We start from the raw sequence: 18,186 nt of genomic DNA on the forward strand, positions 1-18,186 counted from the left end.
AAAACCCTCCAAAATTTAACTCTTTCTGATATCTTGCAAGCAGCTCCCACTGGTAAAACCAAGATAGAATCCAAAGGACAAGGGAACCCATTAATATGGTCCATATAGATCAGCTCCCAGGATACAGACAGGGTAGAAAATGTGATTGAGAGGGTCTCGAGAGGCAGAATGAAGGTATCCATCACACTTCCCACTTAGACCTATAATTTAGTGAAAATCACATTTCAATTTGGAAATAGCATGGTAGGAGTTTTTCATCAGCAGAACTAGGAAACAGTTTGTATGTTGAGGCATCTGTGGGGAAAGGAACACATTAAACAAGACACTTGGACACGTTATAAGGTAAGAGAAATATTTATTTAATTTTGCACAAGAACGAGCTTATACTGAACAAATCCAACCAAATAATATTAAGTGCAGTAAAACAAGGAAATAGGGATGACTTTTCCTGTTAGAAAATATTAAGTAACCATGCCTGTGCATTATTTTATCATTACAATAACTTGTTTCAGATTTCTTTTCAGAGTGTATACTGTACATAACAGGTTATAGCTTCTTTGCTTTGCTTCTGAAAATATAATTCATTCACTGCCTTGCATTTTATTTTCAGCAGTGAGGAACCTAACTGATTCGTGAAGATTCTGATCTAGAGAGAAATTTTCTGCACCAGTGAAGCTAGAGGCTTTCAAAGCTCTGATGGGCTCAGGCTTTATATCCAGGGGTCATGATGTCATGGTGTGTATTCTACACCCATTCTTCTACCACAGTGATGTCAGACACAGTAGAAGCAGAATTCTGGTCTCGTTTTGCCCCAAGAATTTTCCTTTAGTGATTTTCTCAAGCTTCACAAATTTCATAATTGAATGTTCACTCAGCTATTAACAAAGCTGCACTTAGCTGCCCACAAATCATCCACTTTAAGTTTTAACTTTTTTTTTTTTTTTTGGTCTTTTTAATGAAAGAACATTCTTTAAACAGAAATCTCCCGTGAGACAGTTAACTTCACAGTTCCTGAAGGCACTGTGGGTCCACTGAGCAACAGATGTGGCCATTCTAGAGAAGAAAAAAGGGGAAAGAAAAGGATGGTATAAGCTGTTCAGCCATTAGTGAATACTCACACTTACTGATTGGTGCACGTAAATCTGACCAGGCCTTGTTATTTAGGCACCCCTGCAAGTTCAACAGCCCAGTTAATTCTCATGTCTCGACTTCTGCAGGACCAGTTATGTCCAGTTATTTGTGGCAAATCATAGACTAGCTTTATTTACCACACGGCAACTTCTTAGATCATACTTGTTCTCTCAATTATTCATCCACAAAATATGTATTGAGTTTATTGAGCCCTAGGTATATTGATGAATAAGCAGACATGGTCACTACCCTCAGAGGGCAGGGGTTAATTTGGGGTGGGAGGCAGAAAGCTAATAAACACCAAGAGAACATGTCAAAAATTGTGAAAGCTGCTAGAAGAGAAATAAACTAGGTGGCGTCAGGACTGACTGGGGCACCTGGGTGGCTCAGTCAGTTAAGCATCTGTCTTCCTCTCAGGTCATGATCCCAGGATCCTGGGATTGATTCCCATAATGGGCTCCCTGCTCAGTGGGGAGTCTGCTTCTCCCTTGGTCCCTCCCCCTGCTCCTGCTCTCCCTCTCTCTGTCATAAAAATAAATAAATAAAATCTTTAAATAATAATATAAACTGGCTCTTTAGATTGGTGGTCAGGGTAGACTTTTCTGTAGACGTGATATTTAAGCCAACACCACAAGGCAATGTGAGAGGGTCAGCCAAAAGCAAGGTGAACAGAATGAGTAAAGGCTTTGAAGTGAAAATCATTTCATTTATTTAAGAAGCTGAAAAAAGGTCTGGGTGAGAATTTTGAGTTGGTAAAGAAGACAGTGTAGAGATAAAGTAGCGTATTATACTTTATGACAAAATTAAAAGTGTCTGTTCTATAACACAAAAAGATTTTGATACTTTAATCTTCTTTGAAGTATACCAAATGAGGAGAAAACTAGTCCAATTCCAAGAAGAATATAATCAATTTAAGCCAATACTCTTCTGTTCTTAATTTTTATGAAGCAGAGTTCTTATTATGACAGCAAGAGAAAGTCTCAACATCTCCTGGATCTCTTGTGGCATATTAAAGCTTTGTCATCACGCTCAAAGACAGGTTTTCTAACCATGACCATTACATCATCTTTCCTAGTCCAGGGAGACGCTGATATAAGGGATGTACCAGTTCCTGAGAGAATCAGTTCCTCAAGGAGAAAGTGAGGGAATTTCTGGAGCTTTCTACCAATTAGTATGTGAAGCCAGCATTAGATTCCTATAGGTGGAAAAATCATTACTTTCCCATGAGTATGTTTTAGAAAGGGACTGTGTATTTTCCCAAATCTTCCAGGTATGTTTTTCTTATTCCATATCCATATTTTCTGTAACAATAAGATAGATGCTGTATCAATCATATAGCATTGGAAACTCCTCAATTAGGGAAACACAGTTCATACAAGAACAAAAATATCCTACTGGAGATCATTTTAGTAATGGTATGGTTGCTTACATAAAACTAACCTTCCCACAGATAACTATAAAAGGTATGGACAAAATAGAAAAAAAAATAACTATTTGAAAGCAATAGATAGTGACCAAAAGCAGTCAGACGCTGGAAAGGTTTCAATTTGTAAAAGGGAAATGTGTTGTGTGAGATTTATTTTTACTCGGCATTTCCCCTTAGGGCACTCTGTAGTCAGTAGAGCTTAGGCTAACTATAACTCAGGCAGAAAGACACAATCTGATAGGACTCAGACAGGAGAGGACAACTTTTAGAGCTGCCAGGGTCGTTATAAATTCAGAGGGAAATATCTAGAAAGGAGGGAGTGAATCAGCATATAAAGTCCTCTCAAACCCTTGGCTGGTCTTTGAATTAGAGGAGACTAAAGAGATAATGAGTTATAGATTGAAGGTTGAAAGATTAAGGCAGAGATTTCAAATGCTGCTTACTGTGGGTAGCAGTGTTTAAAATCTGTGTCCTTCCAAGTTAGGAAGGATTGATTAAAAAAAAAAAAAATTCAGGCTTTTCAGTGAAAGCTCAAAAGGGTCATGATTAGGAGTAAAACAATGTCTCAAGATTAAGAGACTCACCCTAGAAACAGGGGTAAATCTGGAACAGACCTACTTAACCAGAGTAAAGGGAAGCTTTCTTAAGTGCAAGGTGATAGGCCAGTAATTTGCAACCTGCTACAACAAACATAGTCTTCAGAAGAAGCTAACAGAACATAGGATCTATATCATATATCATCCATAGTATCTGATAAACCATAAAAAAGTATTAGATATCACAAAAAAAGCAAGAAAATGTGACTCCTAGTCAAGAGAAAAAGTAGTGAATAGAAATGACTCAAAGATAATTCAGATGGAATAATTAGCAGACAAGAACTGGAAAGTATCCATTTTAAATATGTTTGAAGTTTAAAAAAAAAAGAAAAAAGGTAGATCTCAGGAAATAAAACTATAAATAGAATTAAGTGGAAATTTTGGAATGAAAATTTGCAGTATTTGAAATGAAAAATTCATTGGATTGGTTTAACAGCAGATTAGACATGGCAGAAGGAACAGTCAGCAAACTTATAACAAAAAATAGAAATTATCAAATCCAAAACAACAAGAAAAAGACTGATATAAAAATTAAGCTTCAGTGACCTTCAGGATAGTATTAAGACATATAACATATGAGTAATCATAGTCCCAGAAGAAGAGGTGGGAGAAAATTCCAGAGAAAATATTTGAAGAAACCATGGTCAAAATTTTCTCAAATTTCTTGGGTAACAAAACAAAACCAACACGCCCCTGCCCCAGCTTACATACTTAAAAATAAGCCCAGCAAATACCTAAGAATAAAGTCATACAAAATATCACATATAAGTGTATCACAGCCAAACTTCTAAAAATAAAAAATAAGAGAATTGTAAAAGGAAATAGAGGGGGGAAAATACACATTTTCTGCTTAGGAACAAAAATACAAATAGCTGAATCCTCATCAGAAATGGAGGCATTAAAACAACAGAGAATCATCCTTAAAGTCCTGGGAACAAATCTGTGAGTCCAGAATGCTATATTTAATAAAGGTATCCTTTAAAAATAAAGGTAATTTCAGATAAATGGAAGTTGAGATATCTGTTAACCAATGGATCTATAATATGGAAAGTGCTAAGGAAGTTAAAGCTTAAGGGAAGTGACACCAGATGGAGTCTCAAATATGTGAAAAGAAATGAACATTAGAAATGGTGACTATATGGATAAATTTGAAATATAGCATTTCTTCTTCCTTTAACTTCCTTAAGAGATATTTGGCTCATTAAAGCAAAAAATAATAACAAGGAATTTTAGGGTGTATGGCTTACATAGTTATAAAATATATGATTATTATAGCTCAAAAACTAAGGGGGATGGAATTCTATTATGCTTAAGTTATTATTTATGTGAAGTAGTTTAATATTAAATCTTATTATACTATAATAAATTAATGCTATATATTGTAATCTCTAGGTCAGCAACTAAAATAATAATATAAAAGGTTATAGTTAAAAATCCAGAAGAAAATTAAATTTAAATAATACAGGAAGTTAATAAATAAAAAGGAGGAAGAAATGGAAGAATAGGAATATGAAAAAATAGGACAAAAACAAAACAAATGGCAAAATGGTAGCCCTATATCTACCAATGCCAAAAAATTACATTAAATATAAACAGACTAAACACTTCAATTAAAAGACAGATTGTCATACTGGATAACAAAATAAGAATGAAGTATATACATGATCTATAAAACGTGCAGTTTAAATATAAAACCATAGATGGTTTGAAAGTAGATGGATCAAAAAAAATGAGTATCTGGAAAAACCTGACTTCAAGTCTAGAAGCCTTGCTAGACAAAAGGAGAGCATTACATAATGATAAAATGGTTAATTTACCAGAAGACATGAAAGAGTATGTCCTGGTGATTCCATTTATATGAAATTTTAAAAAGGCAAAATAAGTCTACTACAATGAAATCAAATTGAAGTTTACTATGGTAAGTTGGTATTGCCTGGAAGGGGGAACAAAAAGATACTCATTTGGGTGTTGGAAATAGTCTATATTTTGATTTATAAGACCCATCAAATTTTATGTTATGAAATAACTATTATGAAATAACTATTCATTTCACTATATTTATGTGAATATTTAGTTATGAAATAACTATTCATTTCACTATATTTGATATTACCTTGATAAAAACTAAAATAAAAGGAGTTCCACTGAAACTTAGTCTGATTACTAGGAATAGTAACAATCTACTATTATAATGAATTATAAAAATTAGTTATTTTTACATAGTACAAAGTAAGTTTCCTTAACATCCTGTTATTTCTGGCTATATTTATTCTATATTTTAAAATTAAAAAAAAAGTCATTGTCACTATTTTTGTGCTAAACTCAAATCAAGATTAGAAGACAGCTGGCTTTTAATTTTCAGTTAATATATTTATATATAATACAAGTATAATATATATTAAAGTTATTTATGTTATTAATGTTATTTATGTAAATTTAGCATTTATTCATTTATTAATCATTTATTGTATAATTAATATATTAATATGCTTACAAATTATATAGATTATAAGTAGATGTATATATAATTAATATATGTTTACACATCCCACTACCAGCAGTATTTTAGTATGTCTTTAAAGATTATTTATTTATTTATTTGACAGAGAGACATCACAAGTAGGCAGAGGCAGGCAGAGAGAGAGAGGAGGAAGCAGGCTCCCTGCTGAGCAGAGAGCCCGATGCGGGACTCGATCCCAGGACCCTGAGATCATGACCTGAGCCGAAGAAAGTGGCTTAACCCACTGAGCCGCCCAGGCGCCCTTAGTATGTCTTTATAGAATTTTTTTTCATACTGTTTTATTGTCAACTTTTTTCCAATTAATTGGAAAAAATATGTAATTACATATTGTATTTTTTAAAATATTTTATTTATTTATTTGACAGAGATCACAAGTAGGCAGAGAGGCAAGCAGAGAGAAAGAGGAGGAAGCAGGCTCCCTGCTGAGCAGAGAGCCTGATGCAGGGCTTGATCCCAGGACCCTGAGAACATGACCTGAGCTGAAGGCAGAGGCTTTAACCCACTGAGCCACCCAGGTGCCCCTACATATTGTATTTTTAGCTTAGGTTTTATTTTAAGCCATTTTTTTCAATGGCTGAATAATATATAATTATATATGTTACATAATTATAGTATAATATGATATATTGCAACATAAAGAGTTACTAGAACTTTTTGAACTTTTTTCTATTTTTGGGTACCTTGGTTTCTTCCTTGATTTTTTTAAAAATTTTATTTAATTATTTGACAGACAGAGATCACAAGTAGGCAGAGAGGCAGGCAGAGAGAGAAGGGGAAGCAGGCTCCCTGCTGAGCAGAGAGCCCAATGCAGGACTCGATTCCAGGACTTTGGGATCATGACCTGAGGTGAAGGCAGAGGCTTTAACCCACTGAGCCACCCAGGCACCCATCTTCCTTGATTTTATATGACAAATAATATTGAGGTGAATATTGTCATGCATATAGCACCTTCCCCTTCCATATTTTAGAGTATTTCTTTAGGTTATATTCTCAGACCTGGGATTAACAGGACAAAAGATGTTTGAGCTGGTATGGGGAGTAGGCAAAGAGGTGTATTGTGGCATGCTGACATGTGTTTTTCAAGGTCACTAACGATTCATAAAAGTTACAGTTCCAGTACATCTCTGTCAGCATTGGAAAATTATTGTGAGTTGTTTTTTTTTAATTAAAGTATGTGAAAATAATAATTCATTATTTAGTTTACCTTAGAGTTTTAATTATTGAAAGGCTGAATAATTTCTTTTTTTAATAGCGGCATTGTTTTAGTGAATTGTTTATTTATTCTTTGCTGATTTCTTTTTGGGAGAAATCATGATTTTCTTGTTAACTTCTATACGTTTTTAATTTAACAAAGAAATAATATCTTCTGGAAGAATATTTTTCCAGTCTCTAATTGTGACTTCTTGTTTTACAAATTTTATCTATAGAAACTCTAAATTTTCTGAGGTATTCTTTATCACTTTTAAGTTAGAAAAGACATCTTCCTTCCAGAATGTTAATTAACATTTGATTATATCTTCTTTTTATTCTTAGTATCTAACATTTCTTCCATGTAGAATTGATTTTGATGTATGATAGCATATAAAATTACTTCCTTCAAACTGCTGTCCAGCCATCCTTATATAGAATAATCCTTTCTTTCTTTATTGATAAGAAAATCTCTCCCAATCATACATGAAAGTCTTCGTTTTAATGTCTTCATTGGTGGGGCATTTGTTTCCATTCATAGATCTAGTTATCTATTCTAATATTAGTACAGAGGTTGGCTTTCAAAACTTTAAGTCTGCTGTTTCTGGTAAATGAAGGTAAAGTTCAGGAAGTTAAGAGCTTCGTCATTAAAACTCTAATTTTCTTTATACCTCAATTATTTCAGTATTACATCTAGAGTCTCCCCAGGAATTAGAAGTAGCCCCCTGGTTTCCAATTTCCAAATGGTCTGTTTGGTAATTACTTATTAAAGGAAATTACCCTCTAATCCCGCCTCCCTTCATAGTCATTTCTCAACTGGGCACATCCCTAGTTATTGTTTGGAGCTCAAAGAACAACTGCCTAAAAGCACTCTGACCCGTCAAAGGATTCACAGTTTCTCTTAAATTTAGTAATTCATTTTTGACTCAAGAGTTTAACTTCTTGGGCCCCTGGGTGGCTCAGTGGTTTAAAGCCTCTGCCTTTGGCTCAGGTCATGATCTCAGGGTCCTGGGATCAAGCCCTGCATCAGGCTCTCTGCCAAATAAATAAATAAAATCTTAAAAAAAAAAAAGAATTTAACCTATTAATGGAGGATTTTTTTTTAACCTAAGCAAATTAAATCTGAAGGCATCCTTAAAAAGACATCTTTAACACCCCCCCCCCCGCCCCAACACCCCACTAATTCCCAATTCCTCAAATCTTATCTTCAAGCCACTTGCTCAGGAGATAACTGGTGCCCATGTTGTATGGTCTTTTAGCATAGTGCTCCTTTCCTTCAGAGCATCCATCACAGTCTAGAATGTTGTCTTTATCTATTTATGACTTGATTAATATCTACTTACTCTGTTATCAATAATAAGAATAGTCATTATTGAGTGTTTACTCTGAATGTGCATGAAATGTGTAAGAAACTTTTTATGGATCTTCTCACTTTATTCTTATAGCAATCCTCTCATGTAGGTTCTAAAAGTATTCCTAGGTAGGTACTATTTTTATTCTTTTTTATTTTATTTTTTTTTTAGGGGAGCATACTGAGCCACAGAGAGATTTGTGACCATCCCTTGAGGTCACATTGCTAGTATGGCCAACCAGGCTTTGTTTGAATCCAGGTGGCCTGATTTTAGATACTGCATTCTTCACTTCTAGACCAAATGCTGTCCAGCAGAACATTCTGTGATAAGAGAAATGTTGTGGGGTGTGTGTGTGTGTGGGGGGGGTTGGGTGGGTGTGTTTAAGATTTTATCTATTTATTTGATAGAGAAAGAGAGAACAGAAAGAGAGGTAGAGGGAGAGGGGAGAAGCAAACTCCCCCCCAAGCAGGGAGCCCAATATGGCGCTCCATCCCAGGACCCTGAGATTATGACCTGAGCCCAAGGCAGAGGCTTAACCTACTAAGCCACCCAGGCACTGCAAAAGAAATGTTCTTTTTATGTTTTTATGTTCTGTCTAATATGATAACCACATGTAGCTACTGAGCAATTAAAATGTGGCCAGGGTGACTGAGAAATTGAAGTTTTAATTTTATTTAATTTTAATTAATTTAAATAGCCATATATGGCTACTAAATACCATACTGGACAGCTTAGCTCAATACAATAAGGTATTAGGTAATAATTTCCAGGAATAGTTCTATCTGTTCTGCTTATCATTATACTCCTGGTACCAGCATAATACCCAGCACAATGTATTTATTGACTAGAATGAATAATTCATAGGAGAGTAGGACAGGTAAAAAGTAAATGGTGTAAAAAGTAAAAATGGTGATCTGAAAGTGCCAAATTGTGGAAAATGCTCACCTCCAATGCAGTATCTGTAGCCTGTTGCATCCATTTATTTTTAAAATAACACAAAATAAAATGTGTATTGGGTTAAATTTGGTAGAATAGCACATGTTTTTATAACTCATATTTAATAAGAAGGGAAAAGGGAAATAGCATCAAACAGTAACTTCTGAGAATCAGCATTTATCTGACAAAAAATGAATTTAATTCTAAAATACACTTTCTGGAATATATTCATTCCTATCATGAGGCAAAAAAACCCTATTTGTTTATAAGGCTGGAAATGACAAACGTATTTATGCTCTTCACCCCAGAAAACTCTCATGTTTTTCTATTACTGAACGGATTTTTTTATTGGAAATATCTGTGTGCGCCATATTTGTGTGTTCTTCATCCTATCACCGCTTTATATTTTTGCTGTCGCTTCTCAGAACAATAATCTTAGTTGGATTAAGAGTGTATATGGGGTGCCTGGCTGACTCAGTTGGTGGATCATGTGACTCTTGATCTCAGGGTTGTGAGTTCGAGCTGAATTACGGGTCTAGAGATTACTTATAAATTTTTTTATTTTTTAAAGAGTGTAAAGGGACTTAACTTTATTTGGTAATTAATTGTCAGAAAGTATTTCCCTGTTGGTCATTAATGCTGAAGTTTCTGGATATGTACTGCTAGGTGTACTCATATCAAATGTGTATTAAAGCAATACTGCATAGAGATAAGTCACTTTTAGTAGTAGTAGTAGCAGTAGTAGTAACTTTCAAATTTGCTAATGCACTTTCAGGAAAGGCATGAAATGTTCACTCATAAAGCTTCGCTTGATTGACAAAAATTACATTGAAAGAGAATTTTGGTTTGAAATAGATAATAGCGTCTCAAAGCTTAAAGCATTTTATATTTTTTTGTCCTGTTATATCAAGCCACTCTAGTAAGAATCTATGCTAAGTGAATCTGAATTAAATTGTTCTAAAAAAAATTAATGGAATTGTGTACTTTAAAAAAAGCAGTAGTTAAGAGATATCTGGCTGTGCTATGTTGGAAAAAAATCTGAATCTTTGCTTTCCCATGTTGTTGTTAATAAGCCTTCAGATAATTTAGTTAGTTTTAGTGTTGATTCAAAAATTATGACTATGAAATACAGTGACCACTGAATCAACATTGGTAGGAACAATAATCAAATAGAATGCTTTCAACTTTGCCAGTATCATGAACTCTATATACTGCCTACATTAATCTGTATTTTTGTTCTCATTGAAGTAAAAGGTACATGCTCTATTTTCCTATGAAAATAAGAAGAAAAATCTTTATAATGATTTTTCTCCAACTGTAGGAATAAAATAAACAACAGATCTTAAATTTTTCAACCCAATGTAACTGGCCACAACAAACCAAGAAATATGCCCATTTTTTCCATATTGATTTTCACTTTGGAAAATGTAATATATTTACAGACCTCATAAAAGGACCAGATAAAAATCAATAAAATAATATTGTCTTCCATCATGAAAAAAGAAACATGAAGTTTGTATTGTAGATTTTTTTAAAAAAGATGTGTACAGTTAGATACTCTAGGTTCTTTCTGTTCTGGTGACATAAATAACTGATGATTCTGGTTTCTGACTGTGCACTTCCTTCTCTGAATCTGCTTTGAGGATGCACAGGGCAGTTAACCTTGGCACTCATAAAGCTGAGTGGCCCTCCTCCCACCTCTGTTTCAACAATAAATATGAAAAAAAAATGCTTTCCATTGGCCAGGATAAACACATTAATATCGATGAGCCCTGGGTACAGCTGGCCAAGGTCTCCCTACTTGGATTTAATAGGCTTTACCTTGCACTGGCAGAGAGTACACTCGGTGCCATGTTTGATCCAAGAGGACCCAGTGAAGCGAACCACATTCATCTCATCCAGGCAAGTTTTGGTGATGTCGTTACGAATGGTGTCAGCCTGGCAAGGGTCAGTGACACAGCGCCGGCAGCACTCATTCTCTGGGAGGACACTGAATTCACATTCCACCTCTGGGCAAGGCAGAGGCCAACAGTCAACTTCCCCTTGCTGTAAGAAAAGCAGATGCACAGGGGCAGGAAGAGAGGAAGGGAGGGTATGGAGGGAGGAGGCGGGGGGAGCACAGTGTTTACTGAATACTCAGTTTATTTGATGGATACTCACACCTTCAAAACCATGAATCTTGCAGGGAATCTACAAAAGGCCTATCAAAGTGTTGAGGGCCGTACTTCAGTTGGATTTTAAGACTGTTCAAAGATTAAACAAGAATAACAATAAACAAAATCAGAACCCTCTCCCTTAAAGCAATCAAATTTGCATTCTCCTATCTTTTCCCTGACAGAGAAGAATCATTTACTATGTAAGAAGGTTTTACTTAGATTTTTGCATATTAGGTGCTTTTTTCATTCTTTTGATCCCCCCCCACCTTCTCATTTATTGCCTTCTGTATAAAAAAACTTTTGTCCATTTACAAGAAAATCAACTGAAATATGAAGGGAATTTGACAGGTTATCTTTGTTCATTTATATGTTTCTCAGGTTGGGGATTTTGGAGAAAAAAACAACTAGGAACTGATTTCAGGCTTCTTTATTCCACATGGGAAAATTGTGTGAACTGGATCTTTTTAAAATTTAGCTCCCACCTGTTTCCTATTTTCTTCATAATTCTGAATCTCATGGTCTTGGAGATGAAAGCAGCCTTCAGGCACAGAAACTGACCTTGTTCTTTCAATTGATTTTTGGGTTTAAAGTATAAAAAGGAAGCAACAAAAAAGCATTGCCTTAAAAATATCCTCACACAAATAGAAAGGAAACTAGCCATGACTTTAGAAGTAGCATCTGTGAAACTTTCTTCTATAAAGACACATAGACCAATTTTCCTTTTCATTTACACTACTCAAAAGAAACAGGAAGTTTGGTCAAATGAAAAAAGATTGATGTTTTCCTGATCAAGTCTTTATTTTCTTTTTTCCAGTAGAAATTTTGTAAATACATTCAACTCTAATATTGAATGTATTGAATATTCACACATTCAACTCTAATACTCTAGTAGGTATTTGTTGCAAATCTGTATCATGTGTAAAACAGGTGCCCATTAGAATAGTGTTAATGTTAAAATATTTAGGAGGAAAAAAAGTATGGTTTTTTTTTTCTTTTTTTAAGTCTGAGCATGACTGATAGAAATGGATTAACAGAAGTTCTACTTGGACAAAAAAATTACAATTTTCATGAATGCTGCTGTTCTGCTTATAACGGTCTGTGAGTAAACCTAAGCTGAATGGGACTGTGGATGCCAGGAGAGTCTTTTCTTCTTGACTCTGGAAAGACGTACATGACATACTGTCCACCATTTACTCCAGGATGTGCCTTCACGGGTCCTGACTGCATGCCTGCCATCTTGTCATCCTAACTGGGTTCACTTTTTGTAACTGCCAGCACTATGGCGAGGTAGGTGCTGAGAACTGGCAGATGTGGGAGGGCAAGACTGTCCCCTCATTAGATTCTGGGCTGGAACTGCCCCTGTACTTCCTGTAGCTAAACTTACCAGGCAGCGGCACTGTTGGCAGTTCTGAACCCAGGTGTCACCACTATTATATAAGGTTTCTCCATTTTGATGGAGGCACTGACTGCTAAGCCTTGGGTCACATTCAGGGCAGCAAAAAAGATCAACCGTGGGATTCTCACAGTCACACACCATCCGACGACACATTACGAATCCATTCTGTATAAGAAAGAAGAAAGCAGTTACCAAAAGCCTCCGTTTCTCAATGTAATAGATTTAAGGTTAGTTACATTTTGTAGCTAACACACAGAAATTACCCAAGCTAGAAAACTTCCAATTTCCTTTCCGAACACTGTTTGACCAGTAAATTTTCAGAAATGGCCCACATGAAGTAACCACTATGCAGTCCTTATGTGTATATGAATGTGGATAGTGCATATGTAAATATACATGTACTTATTAGTGTAGTAATTAGATTACTACCTAAATTTTGTTTTGTGTGAGGGCATGTGTGTTTGTATTTAGTAGTTAGTCAACAAGCTTTACCTATTGTTAAATTCATGGAATAAATTAGAACTTAAGTTGTGTACAAACTTATCAATTTCTTTCATAATAATTGAGTCTTTTATACAGAGTGCTACTTATCTAACTATAACTTAAGTCACTCTTATCGACTGGGTAAATAAAGTAGAACATCCCTTTAAAACTGAAACCCAGTCTAAATAGATTATTTTCACTCACAGTCCAAAGTATGTCCATTCTAGCTTCATTTATACATTCATTCAAATATGATATTGCTCCTCTGGAAGCACTAGCATAGTTAGCGATAAAGTTTTATCAACATGTGCAGATAAACACATTGTGGCATTTCCATAGGATGGATGCTATTCAGCAATAAAAGGAAATATTTTAAATATTTATATTTAAAATATTTATATTATAAAATAATACAAATGAATGTTGAAAACAATGCTGGGAGAAAGAAGTCAGACAAAAAAAGTTATGTACTATATGTACTACCTACTACAGAAGGCTCTAGAAAATACAAATTTAACCTACAGTGAACCAAATCAGTGTATCCTTGAGGCTGATGGTATGGGACTAAGAAAGGACAGAGACAACATTATGAGCAGATGAAAATGTCCTTTTGTGCTAACTGTGATAGTGGTTAAGTAGATGCATTCACTTGTCTAAGCTCATCAAGCTCTACATATTAAACATATGCAAATTACATCCCAATAAAAATGATTAAAGTGTTTTATTTATACCGACCTGACATGAACACACAGAGCACCGGTCATTCTCCAACACCCAAATCTGACCATTGTGTTTAATTTTTCCATCATGGATGCAGTCCCCTGTGCAGTTCTTTCCATGAGGGCATCGGCAATCATAGCCACCATCCAAGTTAAAGCAAATGGTATCATTGGCACAGCTGTGCCTCCCAGTCCCACACTCATCGATATCTACAGCCAAGAAAAGGCAGCAGGCAATGTGCTTAGAATATGCTCGGTTTCAAACAACTGCAATCAGGCACGTCGTCTCTAACACAAAGCATCCAACTGTAAATTAATTCTCATCTTACTGGCATGCATTTCCTATTAAATGCTGACTAAAGCAATGTTAATAATGATCTAGGGATTTCACAGGAAAACATTATCATGCTTGACTTCAAATGCCAGATAACCTTGGTTAGATTCTCAAGTTTTATATCTCTGTAAATACCATCAGGCTTTATGGAACACTTATATTTTTTGAAAGTAAGAATAGAACTCAATTTATCAAACAAAAAGCAGTGGCAGTTGACATTCTAAAAGTGCCTATGAGTTTGTATTCAGAAAACCATTCTCAGTGCTTACCCCAAATCCTTTCTCGGTGGTAGATGAAGTGGCATGGGGCCTCCAAGGCATTTTACTCAGCTTGAAGCACCCACCTGTCACCCCCACGTAAGACCAGGTGTTTGGCCCAGGTGAGGGCATTCTTTACATACAGTCAGGCATTTCATACTGTCCTCACAGGCTGCCCCCCACCCACAGAGGGCAACTGACCACCAGCAATTACCATCTGTCTCACAAATCCGTTCCCAATTATTAACTTTTCCATTTCAGATGATTGTTTTGGCTCCTGCCTCACTCAACTGGCAATGACCCATTCCTCACCTGACCTCAACTATGCCAATGGCAATCACAGCCTAAAGCATTTTCATACAGATGAAAAGCAAACATATCTTGACCCACAGATCAGGTCCGTTAGAAGAAATGTGATTCACTTTATTTATCCCCATAATTTAAAGATCATAAGCCAAAATACATTTCAGGGATATTGTATGAGTGGCAGTGAGCAGTTATTTCTTACTTCATCTGTTTCCTCTGAGTAAAGGTCAAGAAAGAAAGAATTAAATCAAAGCAAAAGTGGGTTAGAGAGAAGATGGAATGGATAGCTTTAAACCAGGGGGACTGTGTACTGCTTTTCTCAGAAAATTTTAAAAGATAGACTTTAGTGGATACCTGTCTTAAATGGTTTGGTTTCAACATTATTGAAGATGTGGCCTAGGCAATGTTATATTTTAGCCATATTTAAATGATTAAATATTAAGTTCTATCATATATGCATTCCTCAAAATAAGCCACATGATATATTTCTCTCGATTTGCCTTGAGTTTGATCAATTCCACCTCAACAAAACCAATGAATTGAGACAATGGCTGAAAAGATTCTTGTTAAACTACAGTGAATACATTATTATAGCCTGATTTGTCAAGGATAATATAGTTTATAATTATAGAGTATGATCAAAAGCAGAACTGTTAGCCAGCATGACGATATAATTCACATTTTTTAAAAGTAAATTGATAAATGTGTGTGTGTGTGTGTGTGTGTGTGTGTATAACCATTATATAAAATAGGTATTTTTTTTCAGATCCGAGAAATTTGGCTGATGCTATTTAGAGAAAGAACAAGAAGTGAAATTCTATATAACTTTATAAAATAGCTTTATATTTGGTCTATTCAGAATAATAAGGTATATTTGATGACTTGATATTCATTTCCTATTAAATATTCTTACAATTTGGAACTATAATACACAGGAAAAACATTAACCATAGTTATTTGGTCTCTTTGACCACAAACTGTACAAATATTTCTTACTACATAACCCTTTCCATATCCACTGTATGAATACTATTCCATTAATGCAATGACTGGATTTTTACAATCATTTCATTTTGCTTGACATTTAAAATAAAAACTCTGCTGTCAGGTAATGCATTTTTTTCTTAAAGGCAGAGATAATCCTTGGATCTGCTCCAGAAGACAAAGAAGAGGTGTCCAGCCACAAAAAGAACATGTGCTCTGAAATAAACACGTTTATGATAAAGAATTAGAGTAATAAATTACTTACAACATCGGTTGACATGTACTTGTCATACCTGGAGAAATGCATAGGCGGAAAATCATTATGAACCAGTACAATGGGAGTTGGATTAATTTGAATTCATCTATTCATCTCCCCCCGATCCCCTGCTTGTTTTCTACACTGGTTTCCCAATGCAGAGACTACTCTCAATTGAATGGTAGTACAGAGTTTTGGAATTCATTGTTACATAGAGTTTTATTATAAGGTAAAATTCCTAAATTAAATGTACACAAGAGGTGTATATCGCGCTTTGAAAAACCTACTATGATATATAAAAATTTCAACTTTAAAAATACTGGTAACTCCTTTAGTGAGTTATTGAAGAAATAATGTTGTTAAATCCAAGTCTCATTTCAGATCTAACTTGATCTAACAGCAGCATTTGATACAGTTCATTTTCCCTCCCTAATAAATTTTCTTGCTTCCTATCACACTGGTAGCTCTTTCTGGATCTTCCTCTTGCCCACATATACATTCTAGTGGCAATTAAACTATGAATAAGATTTGGCCAAGTAAGAGAAGGAAAGGGTGGTCTAGGTAGAGGTACAGGTACAGGTGTACTTGAAAACCCGAAGTTTAGAGTCAGCAAGATGTGTTAGAGGGAATGAGTTAAATGTGTAGGAGGAAGAGAGTAGTTAGACAGTGAGCTGAAGAGGTACTCAGGGCCCAAGTAAAAGTTGTGTTAAGAACTCTGAACTTCAGGGGCACCTGTCTGGCACAGTCAGTTAAACGTTTGACTCTTGGTTTCAGGTCAGGATCTCATGGGTCATGAGATTGGGCCTCACACTGGGCTCCACACTCAGTGTGGAGTCTGCTTGAGTTTCTCTCTATCTCACCCTCTGCTCCTCCCCTGCATTTTCTCTCTCTCACATAAATAAATCTTTTTTTTTTTTAAGATTTTATTTATTTATTTGTCATAGAGAAAGAAGCGAGAGCAAGCACAGGCAGACAGAGTGGCAGGCAGAAGCAGAGGGAGAAGCAGGCTCCCCGCCAAGCAAGGAGCCTGATGTGGGACTCAATCCCAGGACGATGGGTCATGACCTCAGCCGAAGGCAGCTGCTCAACCAATTGAGCCACCCAGGCGTCCCTCACATAAATAAATCTTAAAAAAAAAAAAAAAAAAAAAAAAAAAAAAAAAAAAAAGGAAAGAAATCTGAACTTCATCATAAAGACAATAAAATGTCATTTTAGGGAACTGCAAAAAAAAATCAGATTTTTTAAAAGAAAGATTCCTTTTACTTCATTTTGGAAAAAGGATTTCAGTGGATTTGAATTTATAGCCATTAGATCAATTAATAGGTTGTTTAGTAGTCTAGGCAAGCAATGGTCATATAATAAAAGCAAATACTTATTACTGGTTGGTGTGTGCCAAATTCTAAGTGCTTTCACATAATCATTCATTTAATCCTCACAACAACTGAAGGATACAGTTATTCTCCCAATTTTATAAATCAGGAAGTTGAAGCATAGAAATGTTGCATAACTCTCCCTAGGTCTAGTAAGGTATAGAGCTCAAGTGAGAATCCAAGTAGTCAGGCTTCAAGTCTGTACTCTTAAGCACAGTGCTGAACTGACCATTAGCAGTGAAGAGATGAAGAGTAAGAAACAAACAGGAGAGAATCTTCCAAAAATAGAAAAAAATCATTAAATAAATAAAGCAACTTAATGATCTGTTAGCTTTGAAGATTAGGGAGAGGAGGTGGTCCTGAATGATGCTTAGATTTCTGGCTTGGAAATATTTGGCTGATCCTATTTAAAGAAAGAAGAACAAGACTTGGCTGTGGAGTGAAAGTGGGTGGCAGGATGAAGAAAGGCACAAATTAGTTTAGGACATGTTGAATTACACTTTCTTCTGGGTTTCCAAGTAGAGCTGTCCAGCAAATAGTTGAATATATGGGTCTGGAGTTCAGAAAATAGAACTGGGCCCAAATATGGATTTGGTGAAAATACATTTTCATCATTTCCTTTCTCAAAAATGGTCCTTTGGAGTCAAGTTCAAACTTCTTACAAAGGAATTTAAAGCTACTTCTTTTGCTTATCTCTCTTATCCTTTCTCAACTTGCCAATAATCACAGCATACTTGAAGTCCTCATACAAATGCTAGACGCTCAAAGTTTTCTT

The 18,186-nt window shown here is 35.3% G+C and overlaps 1 protein-coding gene across 4 annotated transcripts in view; it reads right to left on the bottom strand.

Moving 5' to 3' along the window:
- Positions 1–338: 338 nt before the first annotated feature.
- The window catches only part of NELL2 (neural EGFL like 2), a 407,098-nt gene continuing 389,250 nt past the window's right edge, over positions 339–18,186 (bottom strand). For all 4 annotated transcript variants that reach the window (XM_082742286.1, XM_082742288.1, XM_082742287.1 and 1 more), the window contains exons 18-21: positions 13,921–14,114; positions 12,691–12,867; positions 10,972–11,196; positions 339–1,053 (exon numbers count right to left, since the gene is read on the bottom strand). In XM_082742286.1, the coding sequence (XP_082598412.1) occupies positions 1,003–1,053; positions 10,972–11,196; positions 12,691–12,867; positions 13,921–14,114 (647 nt within the window). In that variant the 3' untranslated portion in view covers positions 339–1,002. The remainder of the gene's footprint in view (positions 1,054–10,971; positions 11,197–12,690; positions 12,868–13,920; positions 14,115–18,186) is intronic.

Source organism: Mustela nivalis (genome assembly GCF_964662115.1).
Source record: "Mustela nivalis genome assembly, chromosome: 7".
Classification (NCBI taxonomy): domain Eukaryota; kingdom Metazoa; phylum Chordata; class Mammalia; order Carnivora; family Mustelidae; genus Mustela; species Mustela nivalis.